The sequence below is a fragment of the Sus scrofa genome, chromosome 7 (assembly GCF_000003025.6).
Source record: "Sus scrofa isolate TJ Tabasco breed Duroc chromosome 7, Sscrofa11.1, whole genome shotgun sequence".
In the NCBI taxonomy this organism is placed as follows: domain Eukaryota; kingdom Metazoa; phylum Chordata; class Mammalia; order Artiodactyla; family Suidae; genus Sus; species Sus scrofa.
In genome coordinates, this window is record NC_010449.5 from 81,649,695 (window position 1) to 81,670,139 (window position 20,445).

Consider the following 20,445-nt stretch of genomic DNA (forward strand, 5'->3'; position numbering starts at 1 on the left):
GTTATGTCTTTTCTTAAATATGTGGCTGCTTATTAGGGGGTGAAAAATGGTTCATAGTCTTTCCCAAGGGTCTGAGATAAAATACTTCTTTTTAATGTTTTCGTTCATTATCTGTTCATCCTTAGCTGGGTAACTCAGAGAGTTCTGAAGGCATCAGTCATCTGAGTTGAGACAGGCTGTGCGCAGTCACAGAGTCCTTCAGTTTCATGTGGGGTGGGACCACAGGAACTAGAGGAGGGTTTCCTGTTTCTCACATTGTGTAAGATCTCACGGGGTTCGATCGGAGTTCCTGCAACTGAGGGGTTACGAGTCTTTGGAAACTACCTGAACATCCTCCGCTAGCACTCTCTACATGTTTTTGGAGATAAGAAGTTCCTGCCCGATCAGGCTTTTCAAGGAGAGGTCAAGGGAAGAATTGAGGAAATCACAAGGGGTGTGGGTGTTGAAGGCATTTCTCAGCATGGCCTTCTGCATCTCAACTCCCCTTCTGTATCCACCTACCCTACCCACCCCGGCCCCCCCAGATCTGGTGTCTCACATTGCCTTTTGCGCTGTAAAACCCAAATGAGAGGCTTTTAAATTATTTCTGTTGCCTAGAAAAGAGAAATATTATCCCTGGTGACAAAAATCATCAAATTTTATTATGTGCAAGCCAGTGCTATATATTTCAGGGTTTTGCTTTAAAGGATATCATTTAGAAAAATGGGACAGCTTTTCATTGGCTTGGAAGTTTCTATTGTCAAAACATATTACTGGGGAAGTATAATATGTTGTAAAATTACAAGGAACTGCAATGCAGCTCTACTTTGACTTTATTTATAAAAAAACAGATTAATAGCAAATGAATAAAACTTTTAAGCCATTTTCCGGGCAATAATACTAAACAAAACAACTAATAAAACAGCCGCATTCAAACAGCTGTTTAAGAAAACCCAAAGATATCTCATCCATTGTCAAACTTGGCATTTGGGCAGAATAAAGACCAAAGTAAATATTTATTGATTCATGGGAGAACACTGAAAATTCCTGCTTTATAAGTAGAATAAGCAAATAAACCATGATTTATAAAAACCCTTGCTAACTAAATCAGCTAATGGGTCTATTCAAAAAATTCTTATCGTGTAAACTGTGAACTGACAATTATAATTGAAAATTACCAGTTTCTCTATGAATTTAATATACATATAGTTAACCACCTGCCTGACTGTTATACAGAGCCATTTGAACGTGCAAATGGGTGTACAAATGTTTGAAGGCTTTTGAACCAAACACATTAATTGCCAGTGTGTTAATGGAAACAGACAGAGCGGATGCTTGCCTCTCTCTGTAATAAATATAAAAACTCCCTGGGCTTCTGCTTCTGTGCTGAGCACAAATGGAGGCCTTTTAAAGGAGACGTTCCTTGGAGAGATTGAGCCCCACTACCCAAACTAAAGAGGGGAAAAGGAGACAGGGAAAAAGTTTCACCAGCCAGATTTAATACAAGTGCCACATTTCTAATATGGTTCTGTTCAAGCTGGGGATTGGAGGCCTTCCCAGGAACCCAGACAACTGTGGAGGGTGGTGAGAACTGAGATGAAGTATAAAGCAAACCCGTAGGCACATCAGTGCCTAATTTCTTCCCGTTTATATCCCCCAAAAACGACCCTGTGCTTTCCCTATGTGGCCTGGGGAACCTGCCCTCACTGAGCAATCACCCACGTGTACAAATGCCCTTCCTCCTCCAATAGAGGTATCAAGAGGTTCCCTGCTTACCTGTGGGCTCTGGGTGTCTTGGATAGATGTATTCACAGGAACCTATGGATTGCCTTGTCTCTCATTCAAAGGGGCCATTCATTGGTTGTCTAGGGCTCTGGGGTAGGTGGCATCTCTGGGGGCTGGGTGCAGGTCCTTCCTGCAGCCATGCTGGGGCATACCTTGCTTTCCTGTGACCCTCTGCCCATCGTGGCATAGAGGGATTCTGGCACGACTGTGAGCTAGAGCTCACTGATGGAGGAAGATGACTGGGAGATGGTTGAGGAACTTCTAGTGGCAGAGAAAGACCCATTCCAGGGTAAAAGGGCACCATGGAGAAGAGATCTGGCCCAATATCAGAGCTTTAGTCTTCAGGGGGATTTGTACAGGCGCACAGTCTCTCGACTGAGCCAGCAGCGCAACCCAAGATTGCACATCTGAGTGTCACAGAGAGGGAAATATGCCAATACAAAATGAAAACCATAGCTCTGATGGAAAATTGCCACAGGTTGGGGCCCAAGAAGCTGTTTTGGGGATGGCTTCTCACAAAATAAAGTACGAAGTGGCAAGGATGGTTCTTTTCCACTCGGTAAAAATCGACCTCACTCTGGGTCTGTGAAGCCATCAGAGCATTGCAGGTGACACCAGAGTGTGGGGATGGGCTTACAAGTGGGGCTCTTGGGAAATTCCTGGGAGCAGGAGAAGGACTTGGTCTAAAGCTAGGGATTTTTAAGAGCATGAAGGTTAAGAGTCAGTGCCATAGGGAGATTATTTTTAATGAGACCCTCCACAGGCAGTAGGGACCTGAGAACACCAAGGTAAGCTGAAGCATGAATAAGTATTATATTGGAAATTTTCCTCAGAGCCAGCTGGTCAAACCACAAAAGGACACCATGCCCACTGCTGTCCCTTACCTCTGCTTGGGCCAGTGTCATCAATGCCCCAGCCCCCACCCAGCACAAAGACACACCAATTCAGGCTGCTTTCTGGATGGCCTTTGGGCAGTCTCATGGGGTCAATTCCAATTTCGAAAGTTGAAGCCTTTTCACCAGAGAAGAAATTAAGAATATTGTGTGGCAGGTTCTGAAGGCAAGTTCCAGAGAGATGTGAACATAGTTGTGGCAGGGCACTTTGTGGTTTTTCCTCTTATGCAGGAGTTTCCCATCTGAACCCAGTAACTTCCCAGCCCAGTAATTGCACAGTGAGCTCAAAGCCAGGGAGAAATTGGCTTGTGGAGGTGTGACCTCTTGTCCAGAGCCAGGCCCAGATCACTGGGAGCTGCGTGGGCTGGCCCTGGGTTGACTGGGGCTCTGTAGCTGAAAGGAGAGGGAGATGGGTGGGTAGAGACTGAACCAGCTATAGGGTTGGCCACTAAGGGGGTTTCCAGTCCAAATTCCAATGCAGAGGGTCCTGAGCCCTTTGGCCTTATTTTTTTGTGGGAGACACTTTGCATGGGGGCTGTTGGATGACAGCAGGACTTTTTTGGTGCTAGAGGCACAAAGACAGGTGATGGTGACCTAGTGATAGCCTCCAGTGGTGTGTTAGGGTGTCGGGGCTGGAGCAGGGGAAAGGCTAGGGTGACCAACTGTGTCAGTTTGTGACTGCAGGAATCCTGGGATGTGGGCAAAGCCCCAGGAAAACAAGACAAGTTGGTACTCCTGGGCAAGAGCAAGCAGTCACTGGGCAGGGCACTGAGGTTCTGGTTAGGTCTGGAGAGAGGCTCCAAGGTGTACTTCCTTTGTAAAAATCAGGTGCAAAATCAAAACCCCAAACCAAAACCAAAACCAACCACCAGCAAAGACGATTTCCTCTCAGTGAACTTACCTGACATAGAAAACCCTCATTTTTGCTAATGGCAGCCACGTCTGATTTACGCTGATTTATTGCTTGTATCTTCCTCTGCTGGGGGGCTCCTGATGTTGGAATTGAGGTTCTGGATCTTGGCTCCACAAGCTGCTGCTTGGGGAAGGGATCCCTCACAGTATGTGCCCAGTCCTGGATGTGAGTCACATAGACCAGATGTGGGCAAAGGGACACATTCAATCTCCCAGCATCTGCTCTGGAGCCTGCTAAGAGACAGTTTATCTTGGAACCAACCAGGCTAATGCCAAAGGCTCAAAGACTTAGTATCCATGGCTGGGTGAGGCTGGAGAAAGAAGGCTAACAGCAGGTTGCCTGCCTACCACGAAGTCAATTCTCGTGAGACTCCTGTATTATGATCAGAAGCAAATCTGAGACCATCAGAAATCCCTCTGTTCATTGCAGATACCGTTTAAAACATCTTCCCATGGGCAGCAGGGATTATTCTTGTTTTATTTCAAGGGGGATTGTTCTGGAGCTGGTTGTTTTAAAATGACTTCAAGTACAATGCAATTAATTTTCTTAAAAACATCACCTTTCTTAGACGTGATCCTGCTATTTAGAGGAATGGCTGTTGGTGTTTGCAGCCTTATATGTTTGGTTAAGTTACTTTTTGACATCATTAACCAAGGGTGTTTTTCGTGCTTGTTATTTTTTTTTTTTTTTAACGTCAGATAAAATAACAGTAGTTGTTTGTTGCTACAGTTTTCCTGAGTACCTAGAATTCTGCTTTTATCTAACATGGCTAGATATTGAATACTGGGTGGAACGACCAACACCACAATTTGTTTTTAAATGCACGTCTGTAGGAGTAAGTTCTCCTAAGAGATCTACATGGAATCTTTGTGTTCATCCTCCTAAAGAAGACAGAAGAAACTAGAGACTTGTGTTTGCTATTATACTCCTTCTACGAATATACTCTCAGGTACTGCTGTTTTAATTTAGGCAAGAGAGAAAATTATAAAAGCGCTGTTTTTCCCTAACCTCAGCTCTCTTCAAATATTACAACTAATCTGCAGTGAAGCTCTCAGCGAATATTCTGTGTAGCTCCTTGCATACTCTCACTTGGGTCTTGGATCCTTCTCAGTTATGCCAGGGACCATTATAGTTCAACATTAGGGTTTTGTTTTCAACTTCCTGAACTGCAGTGATTCAGGATGTGTATGAAATATAGTTTAGTTGAAAGCTTCCTTAAGCCATATCTATTTACTGCCCACCAGTCTATCAGCTACTGAAAATAAGGCTCATCTTTTGTCTTCAGTAGTGGGATGAATTGGTGATGGCAATGTGCCCTCTTGGGTCCCTGGATACATACATAAACAATACATTTTTTGATAGCTATCTTGCCTGTGGGGCGAAGTTTCCAAGCAAGAAACAGCATGTGTGCGTGTGTGTGCGCGCGTGCGCACGCGTGCCATATTTTGAAGTAAGCTAATTAACTATAGACCATATCCTTTACTTCAATCAGTAAACCAGTCCAGGCAAGACTGAATATTTGCAGTGATAACAGACACAAATAAGATATCATATACTGAATGCTTATCACATGGACTCAGATGGATTTTGGCATCTAAGATGAAAATACAAAATCAAAAAGTATGGGCATCTTTATGTTATGGCAAAGGAATTGCTATATATAAGGAACACTGTAAACACTATGAGTACTGTTAGTGTTTTGTTTTGGAAGTCTTTATGCCCTTTAGTCACTAAATAGATATGAGGCTGGAGTCCAAGTGCAGAAAATGGCTGTAGTACCCCTGAAGTAACTTTTTTTTAAATAAAAAGTCTTCCCCTAGACAGTATGTACTCGATCCCACCTTGCTGTGGCTGTGGCCGGCAGCTATAGCTGATTCATCCCCTAGCCTGGGAACCTCCATATACCTAGGGTATGGCCCTAAAAAGGCAAAAGACAAAAAAAAAAAAAAAAAAAGAAAAGAAAAAGCAATTGCAAAAGGTACATTACCTAATGATCCTATTTATCTAAGCATTTCTACAATGACAAGATTACAGGAATGGAGAACAGTTCAGTTAGGGAAGAGGAGAGTGTGACTGTCCAAGGGCACCCCAGGGGTTTTTTGTGGTGATGGAGAAGTTCTGTATCTTGATTGTGGTGGCACTGTGAGTCTAGACATGTGATAACATGTCATGGAGTTATATACAAAAACATGCGTAAGAACAGTGAATGCATTCAAAAACTTGTGAAATCCAAGGAGGGTCTAAACCCTAGTTGATCCATTTCCTGATATTGATCATGTGATATAGTTACTTAAGATGTTACCGTTGGAGGAGCCTGGGTGAGGGGTACATGGGATCTCTCTGTAATGTTATCACAACTTGTTGTGAGTCCATAATTATTTCAAATTTTAAAGTTAGAAACAAATTCTTCTGCTGAAGAAAGGATTCCAGCTACCAATCAAATATACTTATGAAACAATTTAGTCAGACTGGTATCCTTTCATGAGCCAGGGCTTTTAGATATAAATGAAGACTCTTGATCTAGCATATGTTTAGTAGTATCCAGGTCTGCTAGTCTTAAACTGTGTAATTTAAAGCAATTACTGTTTCCATAACTTCTACTTAAAGTGGCAGAATCAGAAAATTTTAGAATGAGCCATAATCTTACAGACAATGTAGGCCAGATTTTCAAGTTACACCTCTGGGTTCTGGTATCCTCATTTGCAATATGAGGGCTTTGTCCTAGATTGCAATGTCCTGCCTAGTTCTAAATTTTACAACCCACAATATAAACTACAGAAACTTTAATGATGATCTTATAAATTTTGCCTTGATATTTCCTGTGTGAGACAAATTATCTCAATTTACATTGACTGAAAATGTGGATGCAGAAAACTTATTTATGATTTAACATGATTTCACATGTTATAAAGACTTGGAGAGTAAATTACCTGGGCTAACTTTTTACCACTTAGCTAAGATTTATAATTTTCCACAGAGGACAGAGATGACATGTCCTTAGTATTTCCTGTCCACAACATATGGCTTTGGTCCATTTGAGTATGTATGTGGAAAGAAAAGGCTTACTTAGAGGTGTCTCTCCATGTGAATCCACTGACTCACTACCAGACCTACTAAATCAATCCTGGAAAGATTCTGGCAGTATATGAAAACTCAGAAAGCTTTAAAGAAGTGGTCATTATTTCAGAATAAATGAGGACAATGCTCTCTCAATGACCAATATAGCTTAGGTTTAATCATTCATCATCCATGAAGGATCATGCATCACACTTTTTCATGGAATGTGAAAAACTAATTATCTTGGGGAAACTGAGGCCACCATAAAAACAGAATCCCCCAGGACTACGCCTAGCCTGAGGATAGCACACATTTACAAAAGGATTTTAGCAGCAATATCATTTTAGTCTTGTAGTATTGATCTCTCTTAAGTCTGTAACAATTTTGTCCTAGTAGTCTTACAAAAACAAAACAAAAGCAAAACTAGCAACTCAAAGCATCAGTGTAATCATTTTATTAACAAAAAGAACCCATGGGGTTCAGACAAGAGTACAAAATACAATCTTTATTTTTTTTTTCCTGTGGGTTAAGTTGTTACATTTTATAATAAAAATAAAAAGCTTTCATAGTTAACTTATCAAAAACATAACCCCTGCCTATTGAGTTTCTTATTGTGCAAAACAAAAACATGAAAGTTCTGCCCATGGAAGGATTTTGTGTGCCAAAAGATGCACATTCTCAATTTCAAAATTTTTGCATCAAAAAGAAAATTCTAAGGCCACGGTTTCTTTGTGAACTAAACAAGAGGAGAATAAACAAGCAAATAACAGCAGCTAAATTTTTACCTTCATTCCCAAGTATTCTCTGTTCCACTGTCACATCCTCTACATTCACCAAATTTCTTGATTATAAAAAGGTATGCAGTTTCAACCTACTGCTTAAGGTCAGATATACCAATATCAATTCAATAAGGCAAATCATACCTTTTAGCTATCTCTTAAGTGCTACAAAATCAGCTTCAATTTGGTGGGCACACTTAATGATTCCTTTAATAAAAGGGACAAAACAATCCTAGTGAAGGATTCCATTAGGCAGTTGCTTTTCTCCACGGAGCCAGATAATTAAACTTTCTCTTCCTCCACACTGTTTTGTTTTGCTTCTTTCACCTTGTTTTGGTATTATGGAGCGGAACAATGTCTTGACAAAACATGTAAACTACAACCTATTAGTCAAGAAATAGCTGATGATGATTTTTTAAAGTTTAAAAAAAAAAGCCAAAAAAGTATTTTAACAGCACTTAAATACACACAGCTAAAAACTAAACAAAATAAAAATATCACTAAAAACCAAAGCAGGGAATAAAGTTTTGTGACAATTTCAGTACCACAATTATTGGTAAAAGGGTTTGCACTGTGATTTTCAACAGTGGTTACCGTGAAAAGAACTGCTTATGATCCTTACATGATAACAGGGGAGGGAGGTACGTCCAGAAGGGTGAAAAGCATACATTTATCTAACGTTTGTATAAAAATCCCTGATTGAATGGCCAACTAATTTTTAAATATAAATTTAACCTTAGAACTTTTCTATTTCTAACTGAATATACTGACCCAAAGAAAAGCTAACTGGTCGAATGAAGCACAGTATTCCGCATGGGAAGCACCAGGGTTTCTAGATCAAACCCTTAGGACATGGAAAAAATCAAAACACTGGGCTGGTCCAAAATCGGGCCCAAATCACTCTTGCAGGATTCTCTACCTCCCTTCCACTTAGTGTCTAGAAATGCGCTCAGCTCACAAAACCAACAAATTTAAGGAAAAACAAGTGAACATGTGGCCGTGACTAGGGGAGAGGGGGACGGTAAAAACACTGCTCAGACTTTTAGCAGCAACACAATCTTGTTGGTCTGAATATCCTGAGGTTAAATGATAATAAAATATTGCACCAAAACAATAAAGAAAATCACAGTTTAAACAGAATTACTAAAGAACTGGAATAACAATGTACAACACATTGACTGCTCATCAATGGACTCATGTGTCTTAACAGAAATTAAGTTTATGACTTAAAAAAAAAAAACGGAATTTCTATCTTCTTGATTTTGGATTTATTTTGAAAGACACTTTGGTATACTATACTAACTTTCACTGAATGCCAACCTTGTACATTTCACCCTTGGTCCAGTTTTGGGTCCAGGGAGAGGAAAGATGAGACTGCTGCTGCAAATTAGCAGGAGCTCCAAAGAGAACTTCTCAGGCCTGGGGTTTTAAAACGTATCTGATCTGATAACCCCACTAGAGGTAGGTAAGAAAAGGCCTCTTTATTTTTTTTTTTCCTTCCCCTGTGCAGTTATCAAGTCATCCTAAGGATGTAAGCTATTTTTTCTAAAATCCTTCTTTTCTAATATTCTCCTAGGTAAATAAGACATAAGGAAAATCAAACATGTACCCTGCTAAAGTACTTAAAGGGAGTAAAAAGTGCAACCTTCAACAAAGTATGCTTTCATACCGAAATTCATCTTTCCCTTTCAACTGACAAGTCTTTCAAGGAAACTCTTTCTTGGTTTCATAATACTGTATAGCCAATTTATAAACAATATTTTAAACTACCATTAAAAGAGTGAAAACTGTATCACTTCAATAGGACCTGATAAGACCATGATCTTATTAGTAAAGGACTCTTTTAAGGACTTCAGTCCTACAGAATAAGATAAGAAATCAAAAAGACCCTGACGCCAGAGGTCTCACTTCATATGGAGAGTGGGCCACTTTCTGATTCACATACACCCTTGTGCTGCTACATTCTCCAACAACAAGTCTCCTCCCCACAAGTACATACTGCCTTAAAGCCTAGGATACTTCCGTTCCACTTCGAGAAACCTTTATGAAGATATGCTCGCACAGTGTCACCACTATTCGTAGACACCCTTCTCGGGTCAGCACAGGCACCCCTCCACTTACTCTATCCCACCAGGACTTCCACCATTACATTCTGTGACTTTCTAGATCTTCATCCCTTTGTTCAAAGGGAAAAACAAGACCACACCACAAACTTGTGCAACAATCCTGTTGGCCCACTGGAAAGTTCACGCATTCTCTAATTTCCATCACCTTCAGTTTTGATGTTCATTTATGTTCTGAAGCTAATCTTCCTTCTTCCCCAAAAAGGCAGGGGGAAAGAACCAATGTTCTAATTTGATGAGGAACACAGTGATTTCTGAACTATGTTCAGAGGATGAAGGAAACAGGCTGGGTTTCTTCTATGTCACTAGGATGTGGATCAACCTGCAGGAACGGGCAGACCAAGATTACTATTGCAGCATTCATTAACATCATATACATATTTCTAAATATATGATGGTCATAAGCCAAACTGCCTAGAGCCTATTCTTAGGAAGTCTCAGTAGACCACTTAGGTTTTCTGTATTCCATGGCCTTAAAGGCAATCCATGACACTCTACATGCATGCTATAGATTACAAAAAAAATACTGCAAAATGCAGTAGCTGGATCAGTGATACGGTATCATCACTACAGAATAAAATGTTTTCATGTATCCTCTACTAATTGGGAATCAACAACAGACACAAAGGATTATTTACAAACAGCCCAAGTCTAACTTTCTTTTGCTAAGTTTACCTCTGAATAAAGAGGTGGAGGCTGAAACCGGAATTCCTGAATGCAGGCAAACATAGGGCAGCATGAGTCCCCCTCGCAGTTAGGGGGTTGAGGGTAAGGAGGAACATGTCTAGAGAATTCTTCCTCTGACACCACGTCTGCATAATTTGGTGGAGCTGAAACAAAAACAGAGTTGGGTATAAGAAATCTAGGCAAAAATGCATTCCATTAGTCTTTTCTGAACTCTTATAAGAACAAGAAATTTAACTTCATTTGAAGATAAAACAGTGGTATTTTTCCCTCAAGTTAGGGAGTTTTTGTGCCTATTACAACAAAAAAACATTCAATGATTCTGCTTTTACTGAAGTACTACTGACACATTATATTCTACTCTTTTTAAGATGTATATTACAGATAGAAAAGCCATTGAAATGTGGCTTCAGAAAACACATGCATAATAAGCCAAACTCTTATTCTGATTATTTTTCATTATTTTACTATTATAAATCAGAATCAGAAGATGTAGACTGTATTTCTGGATCTGCCATGGGCAGCTTTGTGTCCTGGATGAGCTAAACTCTCAAAGTCCCTTCCAGGAATAATGTTTTAGGACTCATAGTAATAACAAGAAGAGTGAGGATAGCTGTAGTGTCGGGCATAATTACCACTCAAGCACTACTAGCTTATGCATCATGTTCTTAGGTACTCTATGTGTAAAACTTCATTCTCAAAGAACCTCAAAACATTTTACCTTCAGGCTGTTCTGGCAGAGTCAGTGTCAACCAGCTCATATCCATAATGAACTGGCTGGCAATGCTGGAGTTTCTGCTGCCAAAACCATTATATGGAACCGTGCCAATCACTAAGGGCAGTTCAAGCATCAATTTTTTAGCACCAGGAATGTGAATATACACCTAATATCCCGAAAAACAACAACAACAAAAAAAAAAAAAAAAAGGAGAAAGAAAAAGAGAGAAAGGAAGAAATATAAGTTAAATCTCATAGTAAATAGCCTGATTATTTTTTCATTAGAAACAAAAGCTTTTGTTGTCTGCTACCACACCCAGCAATTGTAAACTGTCCTGACTGAGTAAAATGAAGAACAAACCAAATGAGGGGCCCACAAAATCAATGAGCGCTCTGTGGTGGGGGACTGTGGCCTTAACACACTTCATTGTAAACAAGCATGGCTTACACAAAAGCAAAGAATATTAACTGCATGCCTTCAAAATAACAAGCATCCCTTACTGCACCTTCACTGTTCCATGTTATTTCATTAAAACCCTCAGGAGGACAGTTTTTGATTATAAAATGAAGGTGAATCTTTATATATTCCATAAGGGGTTGTAATGCTGACAAAAACTGACATTTTTCCGGGTACTAGAGATGTGTGTTCACAGTAATGTAGCACCACTCTCTTTAGTTTAACAAAGTGTGTGCTCACAGCTAAGGAGTAGTCCACACGGATGATGCAGCAGTCCAGGATGGACGGTGTCACAGGTGGGATCTTGAGGGTCTTCCCGTTCCAGGTGTCAGTGCTCCCGGATGCGATGTGGTTCCCGCGCACATTGGCCACCATGTGCCGCACAGTCTTTGTTTTCCCACTGGCCAAGTAAGTCTGGGTCTGGAAAATGGCAGCTTTGGGAACAATCAGACGGGAGGAACAATTCTCTATTTCTGCATAGATTGGAATAGCTTCTCCTAAAAAATACAAAACAGAAACACCTTCAGAGACTCTTTGGAAAGTTCTCACCACAGTAGAACAGAGCCATCACCAATGCTGACATGTGGCAACATCAGTTTAACAAACTCATAACCCTCATGGAAAATGTACATTGCAAATCTGAGTCAGAGAAACGAAACTTTCTGCAGTTGTGGAAGATGTTTTCTAAGGATTGCATTGCTCGCTGTTCTCATGTAGCAATATTAGGCTACTAATTCTAGAGCTCTATAAATGGCCAGAATCTATAAGAATTACAAGAACACATACAAACAAATGATTCAGTAGTATGTTAAGGACAACACATTCCTACCCAACAAATTACAATCTGTGCAACAAGGAGAACAAAGCTTCACATTTCAGAAATCAACGCCAAGGCACAAATAAAGCAAGGGATGGAGTAGCAACATTTTACATCCACCATCATCCATCCCATCCCATCGTCACTGTCAACAAGCCAGAACCCCAAAACAGGGGCCATATCCACTGCATGAATTAGGCCCTTCACAGATGGGTGTTCTACTATCAATCTGACTATAAGCGTGTTAATGTTCTACATTCTAGCCCTGCCCATATATCTGTATTCCCAGCATGGACTCAGAATGCCTAGCACTATTTTCGTACTACAATAGCTCTCTTCTGAGCAACACTGTTCAGGACATTCTTTTGCGACATAGAATAAAATGCCGGCATTCTCCCACTCTTCCGGTTTTAGTCTTTGTTGCAAAGGTAACAGGACTGAAGTTAGAAATACCAGGATTATTTGGGATCTATTCATCCAGTTACAAATATTTAAATATCTCTTATTTATAGTAGAACCAGAAAATTTTATTACTCATGTTTTAAAGCAGTATGTACTTTATAAATTACAAAACACACAATTAAAAATCACTTACAATTAGCTAATAAAAAAGAATGAATCTTGCATCTGGACTTTTAAACTGTTTGCTTACCATTACAGTAGCCCTTTCTTTCGATTTTGGCACTCAACGAGACTGGACCAGAAGTGAAAAACCAACAGCCAACCATTTTCTCTTGAGTTTTCAATACAGGGGTCTTGAAAAGTTCAAATAAATAAATTACTTTAATTAAACCAGTCTGTAACAATCACAGAACTTAAAATTATATCATTCTTCATTAAATAGTTGTAAAGAAATGTCTTCCAAAAAACAGATCAAACTTTCTTATCCTCCCATAACATAAGCAAAATATTTATTGAAAGACAAAGCATTAAAAAATCATTCCCTTTTCACAAAAACTAAGGTGAATTTTCAGATTCAAATTAGGGTGATATCATCCTATTTTATCCTATATTTTCATTGTATTTCCAGGAAATGATATACCATCCTTCCAAAAAAAAAAAAAAAAACTATAGTAGTACCTATAAATATGACAGAACTACTTTTTTTTTAAGACTTTATGTGAAGATCAGGAAAAGGAAAAATGGTATAAAAATCCATAATCAGATTATTCTATTTGTCCTGGCATTTAAAATGTATAATAAGCAAAGAGTCTTTTGTACTTACTTCAAAATGCACTATTAGGTAGAAATTTCAAGTGTCCTTAATTTAAAATGATTTGGGGGTTTTGTGCAATGGCAGTGCAATAACACACCCAGGGCAATGGATCTAAAAGATTACTGAACTCACCACCCCACTTTCTATTCTACAGTATTGAGAGTAACACAACAAGGTTTAAAACATTATTTACAAGGTGAACAAGCCAGAAGCTCACTGTAAAACCCAAAGATGCAATCTATTTTTTCATCATAAAAGAATAGTCAAGGATAAATAGTACCTCTTTTTGCCAAGAAATAAAATAAATTATTTGCCAAAATGGCCCCATAAAGGGTTTAGAATTAGTTAACCACCTAATTCTAAGTAGGTTTTAAAAACAGAAGACAGGTATTAGCATCATCTATTTTCAAAATAGGTATTGAGCAGGTGGTAAGTCATAGCTACAAGCTGAGTCAGATGGATGCTAGCTATTGTATGATTCCGGCCATAAGACATTGTGCGGCCAGGGCGTATGTGTTATATTTTCGTAATATAAAGGTGAACATTAGAGTAAATTCTATTTCATTTTGTGTGAAGATAGAGCTAAACAACTTTTAACTCCTGTTTTTTTTTTTTAATCTTTAAAAACACTAGCTAGAAAGAGAAACCCCCAATACTAAAAATACATCTCTGTAACATCAGTATCATAATGGAAAGTTTAAATTATGAAGTAAAAAAAAAAATCATTCATTGATATTTAAATGAAGAACCATTAGGTCCTAGTAGCTATCATGAAAGTACAAGGTATAATTTTATATTATTTTGATAATATGGGTTTAGATAAAAGAATCTAGCTCATTAGCTCCCATCTTGCCTATTCTGTTGTTACTTATAGCCTAATCTTTCTTATCAGCCTACAGTATTTCTGGTGATTATTAGAAGTTCAATGCTTTAATGTGGCCAAATCTGTCATAAGGAAATGATAAGTGAAAGGATCTCCAGAGCAGCTGCATGCACTTACTTAATGTTAGAAAATGACATGCAAAATGCAAGGAGACACAGCATAATGGCCTGAGCCTCAATAACAGGCTGAGTGTGATTAATACTCTTCTGTAATTACTGTTCCTCAACCTGCTATTAGGGAAGAGTTTAGAATACCACAGCCCTGCGAATGTGGCTGCTCTGGTCAAAGAGACTACTCTGTGTGTGTGCATTATTATTATTAAGCCTTATTAATGCATTTCAAGCCCATGTAACTTCTTGGCAAAAGAAGCCCTGAACAACAGGGACACAATCAATACTATTAACACACACAATTTGTAATTTGCCCAACTTAGAATCACATATTTATAGTAAATGCCTATGGGTTACAGGATTACATCAGAAAGTGACAGGATAGGCTACCACCAGACTTGCTAAATGAAGGGACCACAGCTAAAAGGAAGGAGGACAGGAGGGAAGGAGGAAGAGAGGAAAGAAGAACTTACTAACAACGCTGGTGTGTTGACATCGATGTGACTTATGACCTGGAGTTCCCGCTTAACACTCTGATCAGGTACCCGGGGTCGTTCCAAAATCGCTCGCACACAGTACTGAATACTTCCATATTTCCCGGTGAATGAGGTTACCAAAGGTCTGAAATAAACAAAAGAGGTTACTCTTTAAGCTTATTTTTCAATTTAACAAAGCTGAGAAAAGCCCTTAAAAAGTGCTGATTTTGTTTAAAAAAAAAAAGGGGGGGGAAGTGGTGTTACTTCTACTCAAGGGCTATTCAGACTCAACATGCACACTGGAGGGAGTGTCAGAAGGTACCCAGTGCCCATAAATTGGGTAGAAGGGAAAGGAAATCCCCAAAGGTATATAGTTTCACTTACTCAGATGGAAGCTGAAAGCTAAATGGAAATTCATGTTTTCCAGGCTGCAGTAAGAGGATGCCTTCACCTAAAAAAGAATACATTTAACTTAGGTTCGTATTAGATCAAGGAGGATTTTCAACAATCTAAGTGAAAGGTTTTTTTAAAGATTTTCCTAGCTAAAACACTGAGTATACTTCAAAAAGTACATTAAACTGAGATTTAGAGAATTAAATTTTGAATCAACTTTTACTAAGTTTAATCAATTTCAAACCATATATATAGTTTTTATCTTCAAATAGCCCAATTATACACAATTACCATAGAGTATCAGAGCTCCCATAAATATATGTGTACATAGCCATATACACACATGTACCTGTATGTACATAAACACCTGTTCGCCCCATTTGTACACTAGCATAAGTATACTAATGTTAGTGTACTCTTATACTAACATGAGGTACCAAAATTAAATGGGACCTAAAACTAATTTAGAAAAAAATAGAGTAATTCTGTGTCTACCACAAAAATCAGTCTTTGTATCTTTGTGGCAGAGATTGAAAAGGAAGCAAAAAATTTACTTGGAATATTGTAGAGTATGATACTAAATAGCCAAACCAACAGGACATTTATTAAGCAGGAGTCATGTATTTATACTCAGGCTCTACTGATTATTTGGGAACATTAACTTGGGGTATTGAGTGGGCTTTGCCAAGCAGGGACACAACCCCTTCCTCCTGCTCTGGGGTCAGCCAGCCCCATTTTTTTTTTTTTTTTTTTTCCATGCAGAGGCTTATCTCTGACTGCAAGAAGTCAGGAGGCAGGGTGTGGTTGGACCATGCATGCAAAGCCAGTGGCACTGCTGGGGCGCTGATGAGTGCAGAGGCTCATACAACTCCAAGGTTGTCAGTGTTGGTTGGGTGGCTCTCCAGAGATACTTAAGGTAATCCTCTTCATTTTACGTGTATAGACTCAAGTACAGAATTAAGTTATTTCATCAAGAGTGGAATGATTAAGATGAAAGTGCAGCACACTGAGAAGTTCTCTGAGATCTGCCTCATCAGTTGATACTAAAAGAGGAGATTTCTACTGTAACCATTCATTAAAAAAATTGTTTAAAGGCCAGAAATCACTAGTGAAATGGGGTAATTGCTCACTTAAATACTGGAGTTCTAAGAACTTCACCAATTCAGTTAACATTTCGACCTTGTATGTTTAGAAAACAGGAGTGCATTACTGGCCATTAAGTCGCCTGAATCTAGCTCCAATTTTCAGTGTGTAATATATTAGGGGAAAAAACAAAAAACAAAACCTTAGAAGTATTTGCCACTTAAGTTCATTCGAACAGAAATATTGCACAGATGGATGACTTGGAGGCAAAGGGACTAAGTCACAGGGACGTGAGAACACGTTAAATGTCAGTGACAGAGTGAGTCCCAGGGCACAGGTGTGTCCAGAGCTGCCCTATATGCCACAGAACAGAAGGCAGGGAAGCTTCTTTCCTTTACAGCTATCAAGTAATAGGCTCAGAGAGTCCCAACACTTCTCAGAGAGCTGGGCTAAAGTTCTAATTTGCAATCGTAGACTACTGAATATGAAAATTAAAGTGCTTATAATGTTTAAAAATGTGGATTTCATTCATGTCGAAAATTTACAATGCTTAAATGTCAGGCACAAAGCAAGTGGTTTAAAAGGTAAATAACTTCAGTCTCCAAAGAGACCTTGGGAGGAAAGGAAGCTGAATACACTTGTACAGAAATAATGAAAACAGCATGTTAGAGTCCATAGTGGGACAGCGGGTGGCATCTTCAGGACCACCTCTGTAGTTGTTATAAAGGTTGGCAAAGAGACGGGTGAGAAGGGGTTTAGGTGAAGGCAACAACATGAGGCAGGGCAATGGCAGGCAAGCCTGGAGAAGAGAGAGTTGCACAGGACACTGGAAAAGGATGAGAGAGATGAAATTCCCTCTTCAGAGAAAAATACAAATCAACACAGGAAATGGAACATTTAAAATGAGATTTTCAACCACCTCCAAACATAAACAGGAGAATATTTTTGAGAAAGTTGATAAACATGGGTTACAGTATTTGGAATTAAATCTCTGCCATCTTTTATTCTCTTGTTTATTAATTTAAAATGTCCACAAGCTGAAACATGTCCCAATTTCTGCTTCTGCTCTCATGGTTTATTACTTTCGTCCTGTGCAATGAGAACTACAATGTCATAAGATGTTTCATTTGCTAATGGTCCTTCAGCCCAGATTTGTAATTTAGGGCACTCAAGAAATGCTGAAGCCATGACCATCACAGAGGCAGAGACTGGGACTCAAAAAGGAATAGGAACTCTACTACTACTACCAATTTCTGGAGGTGACTGAAACTCAACTAGGTTTTAGAATTAAATGTACCTAAGAATCTACAACCATGTAACGTTGCTAACCTCTTCCAAGTAACATGTCAGGAGTGATTATTTCTTTCTCAATGAAATCAATTAAAACAGACCATAATTTTACTTTTTTGTCAACTGTTACAATACATTCTAAAACAAGATTTTCAGGTTGTCTAGCGTTCACCATTCTATTCCATCAGAATGACAAAACATAATCTTACTTGCAATTCAAAACACTATTTGATAGCCCATATTTTAGCAAAAAAAAAAAAAAAAATTGCTAACCCCAGGTCCAACTACTATTAACTTACGTCTATTTACTCAGTAGTTATGGGCACAGAGATACAGAAAGTCCAAAGTCCTGGACAAAAACCAATTTACTTTCCTCTTCATTGCCCTTGACTCCAGTCAGCCATCTTGAAAATCCATGAGGTCTGTTACATCTTGGGGGGGGGGGCTTGATTCTGGAAACCACATTGATCAAAGGGCATAAGGCAAGTAAGAGCTCTCACCTAACACTGCACTTGTTTATCCAAAAGAGGCCTTTGGTTCATATACATTTTCCTCATTAAAATTTTTGGGATCACTTGATTCCCACATACCTTGAAGATTTAACTATTAACGGTCCACTCCTTTACAGTAGGACATGGCAAAACTGTATATACTACTGATTTTATATAAGTCAGAGCAAAGGTTAAACACTGATACACTGCATTTTACTCTTTGCAGGTAGAGAGTCTATACTATTATATTTAATTTTACAGATAACTGCTGAAGCTGGTAAGATGGAAAGGTAAAATAGTTTAAAGTAGCTTCTACCACCCTAAAGAAGACTAATACTTATTGTTACTAGTAATTCATGATTAACGGAATTGATTTTTGCATCTAATATTGATGGAATACCCATGTGGTGAGTTTCCACATGGATACTTACAGAAAAACCTGTATCATTAACCGGGCTTCACAAGAGTATATAAAAAAAAAAAGGGTCATCATTCCTCCAGAAACTCTTACAGTGCCCAGATCCTATGGTCACTAAAGGTCTATGAGGGTGACAGTACTGGAGGAAGGAAGATGATGCAAAGTAAACAAAAAGAAACGAAGAATAAATTTAAAGAATGTAAGATAGAGGCAGAACTCCAAAGAGGGAAACCAAGTATGATGGTCAAGTCACTTCCCTTGAATTCCTACTGCTCAGGAACTACTTCCCTCCTTCCAAGACTGAGGTTTTGCTAACTCATCATGAACCAAGAACAAGCCTCTAGGTCCAGGATGGGGAGAAGGGAAGGCCCATAAAAACACTGGGCATCCCAGAATGAAACCCGTTGACTCTGATCTCCCCTCCATTCTTTAGGCCAGAGGGACACGACTTAGACTCCCAGATCCTTCATTTCAAACTGCTCATCATAGGTTCCCATGGCAACGGCTCACTCTAAGAGCTGTCCAAGACGGTCCCTGACTAGGGACCAGGTGCCGGTCAGACCCCAGCGAGCCAGGGGCGGGTTGCCAGGTAGAGGTGGGCATAACCTCCCTGGTGCTATGAAGTGTGGGACGCAGGCATTGTTGCCCGCCGGTCAAGGCGACCAAAATGAAGCTCTGGCAACCATGTGGGCGGACCCCATCTCCGGAAGCTCTCCCTCTCCGCCCACCTAGCTGGTGGGCATCCACCAGCTCGCCCCCGCCCAGTCCCGCCAGCCCTTCTTTGGGGCCGCGGGCCATGCTCACCAGCCGGAGGCTCGCGGAGGCTCAGGCGCACGTTCAAGTACTCAACCTCGGAGGCTGCTGCCGGGGCCGCTGCGCCGGCGCTCGGGCCCCAGGCGGCGGTGGCACGGCCGTGGGCCTCCAAGCGCAGCGCGCGCAGGGTCACTGGCTCGGCTGCCTCCAGCAGTACATGCCCCGCCACCCTCTCGCCGCTGGAATAGCAACCCTTGCGCTCGTCCTCGAACACCAGACCCAGGCTCTTCACGCGGCCCTCGGAGCCTACCACCGCCGCCGCGGACCCCGCCTCGCCTCCCATCCTGCCGGGCGACGTGGCCGCGCCAAAGAGGTCGGCAGCGGCCGGGAGCTGGGGCCGGGAGCAGAGTGGCGCCGATGTCACGGGCGCCAACCGCACGCCGAAGGCCCCCGTGGCCGCTGTGCTGTGCCCCGTGGAGCCTCGGCGCGCCGTAGGGCCTGTAGCTTTAACAAACCCAGCTGGGAATGGAAAGGGGCAGGGACAGCCCACCCCCTGCCCGCGCCCATAGGCCGGCTGTGAGCCCCGCGGCGTGTGGATTGGTTGTAAATGGCTTCTGAGTCATTTCATTGGCGCCCCCGCGCAGGACCTGGCGCAGGAGGGCAGTGCGTGATCAAGGAGAGGTGACCAATCAGGATACGCAAGTGTGCACGTGCACAGTCCGTTTATTGGCTGAAGCAAGGCACAGTCCTGGGACAGTGACCAATAGTGAGGCGGTGCGCCCATGTGGACAGGTAGTGGGAAACAATATTAGTTTGGGAGGGGGCGGAACCGGGAATCTCCGGCTCGGGGTTTGTCAGTCGTTCCTATGGTTACAAACGGGGGCGGGGTTTCTAGCATCTCCTGGCCTGTTTGCAGGCGTCTCTGAGGTTCGCACGAGAACGCGAAGTTGTGGCTGCAAGTGGCTTCTGTTTAATATGACATCTGCAATACTTGAGAGGAAGTAGATGCCCTGGAAATAGGAACTCAGCATTTACTGCCTTTTGAAATTTGGGGCCAGCCACCCAGGAACTTAGTAAACAACTTGGCATCTCTTAACCTCCAGCTTCCTGAGCACCGCCTCTCCCGGT

The 20,445-nt window shown here is 40.8% G+C and overlaps 1 protein-coding gene and 1 long non-coding RNA gene across 4 annotated transcripts in view; one reads left to right on the forward strand and one right to left on the reverse strand.

Annotated features, from left to right (window-relative positions):
• Positions 1-20,445, forward strand: part of LOC106504490 — a 517,287-nt gene that overhangs the window by 181,245 nt on the left and 315,597 nt on the right. The window lies entirely within an intron of this gene.
• Positions 7,066-19,890, reverse strand: ARRDC4 (arrestin domain containing 4). 3 transcript variants are annotated; one of them, XM_005656327.2, is made up of 8 exons: positions 19,369-19,890; positions 15,274-15,340; positions 14,887-15,034; positions 12,857-12,959; positions 11,628-11,884; positions 10,935-11,097; positions 10,205-10,359; positions 7,066-9,851 (listed from the first exon to the last, which is right to left on the reverse strand). In XM_005656327.2, the coding sequence occupies exons 1-8, from the start codon at positions 19,658-19,660 to the stop codon at positions 9,795-9,797; spliced, it is 1,242 nt and encodes a 413-aa protein (XP_005656384.1). In that variant the 5' UTR covers positions 19,661-19,890; the 3' UTR covers positions 7,066-9,794. The 3 variants fall into 3 exon arrangements, with proteins under 3 accessions (XP_005656384.1, XP_020954993.1, XP_020954994.1); XM_021099334.1 differs by having other exon boundaries at positions 17,955-19,810; XM_021099335.1 differs by lacking the exon at positions 19,369-19,890 and adding an exon at positions 17,955-18,087 and having other exon boundaries at positions 12,857-15,034.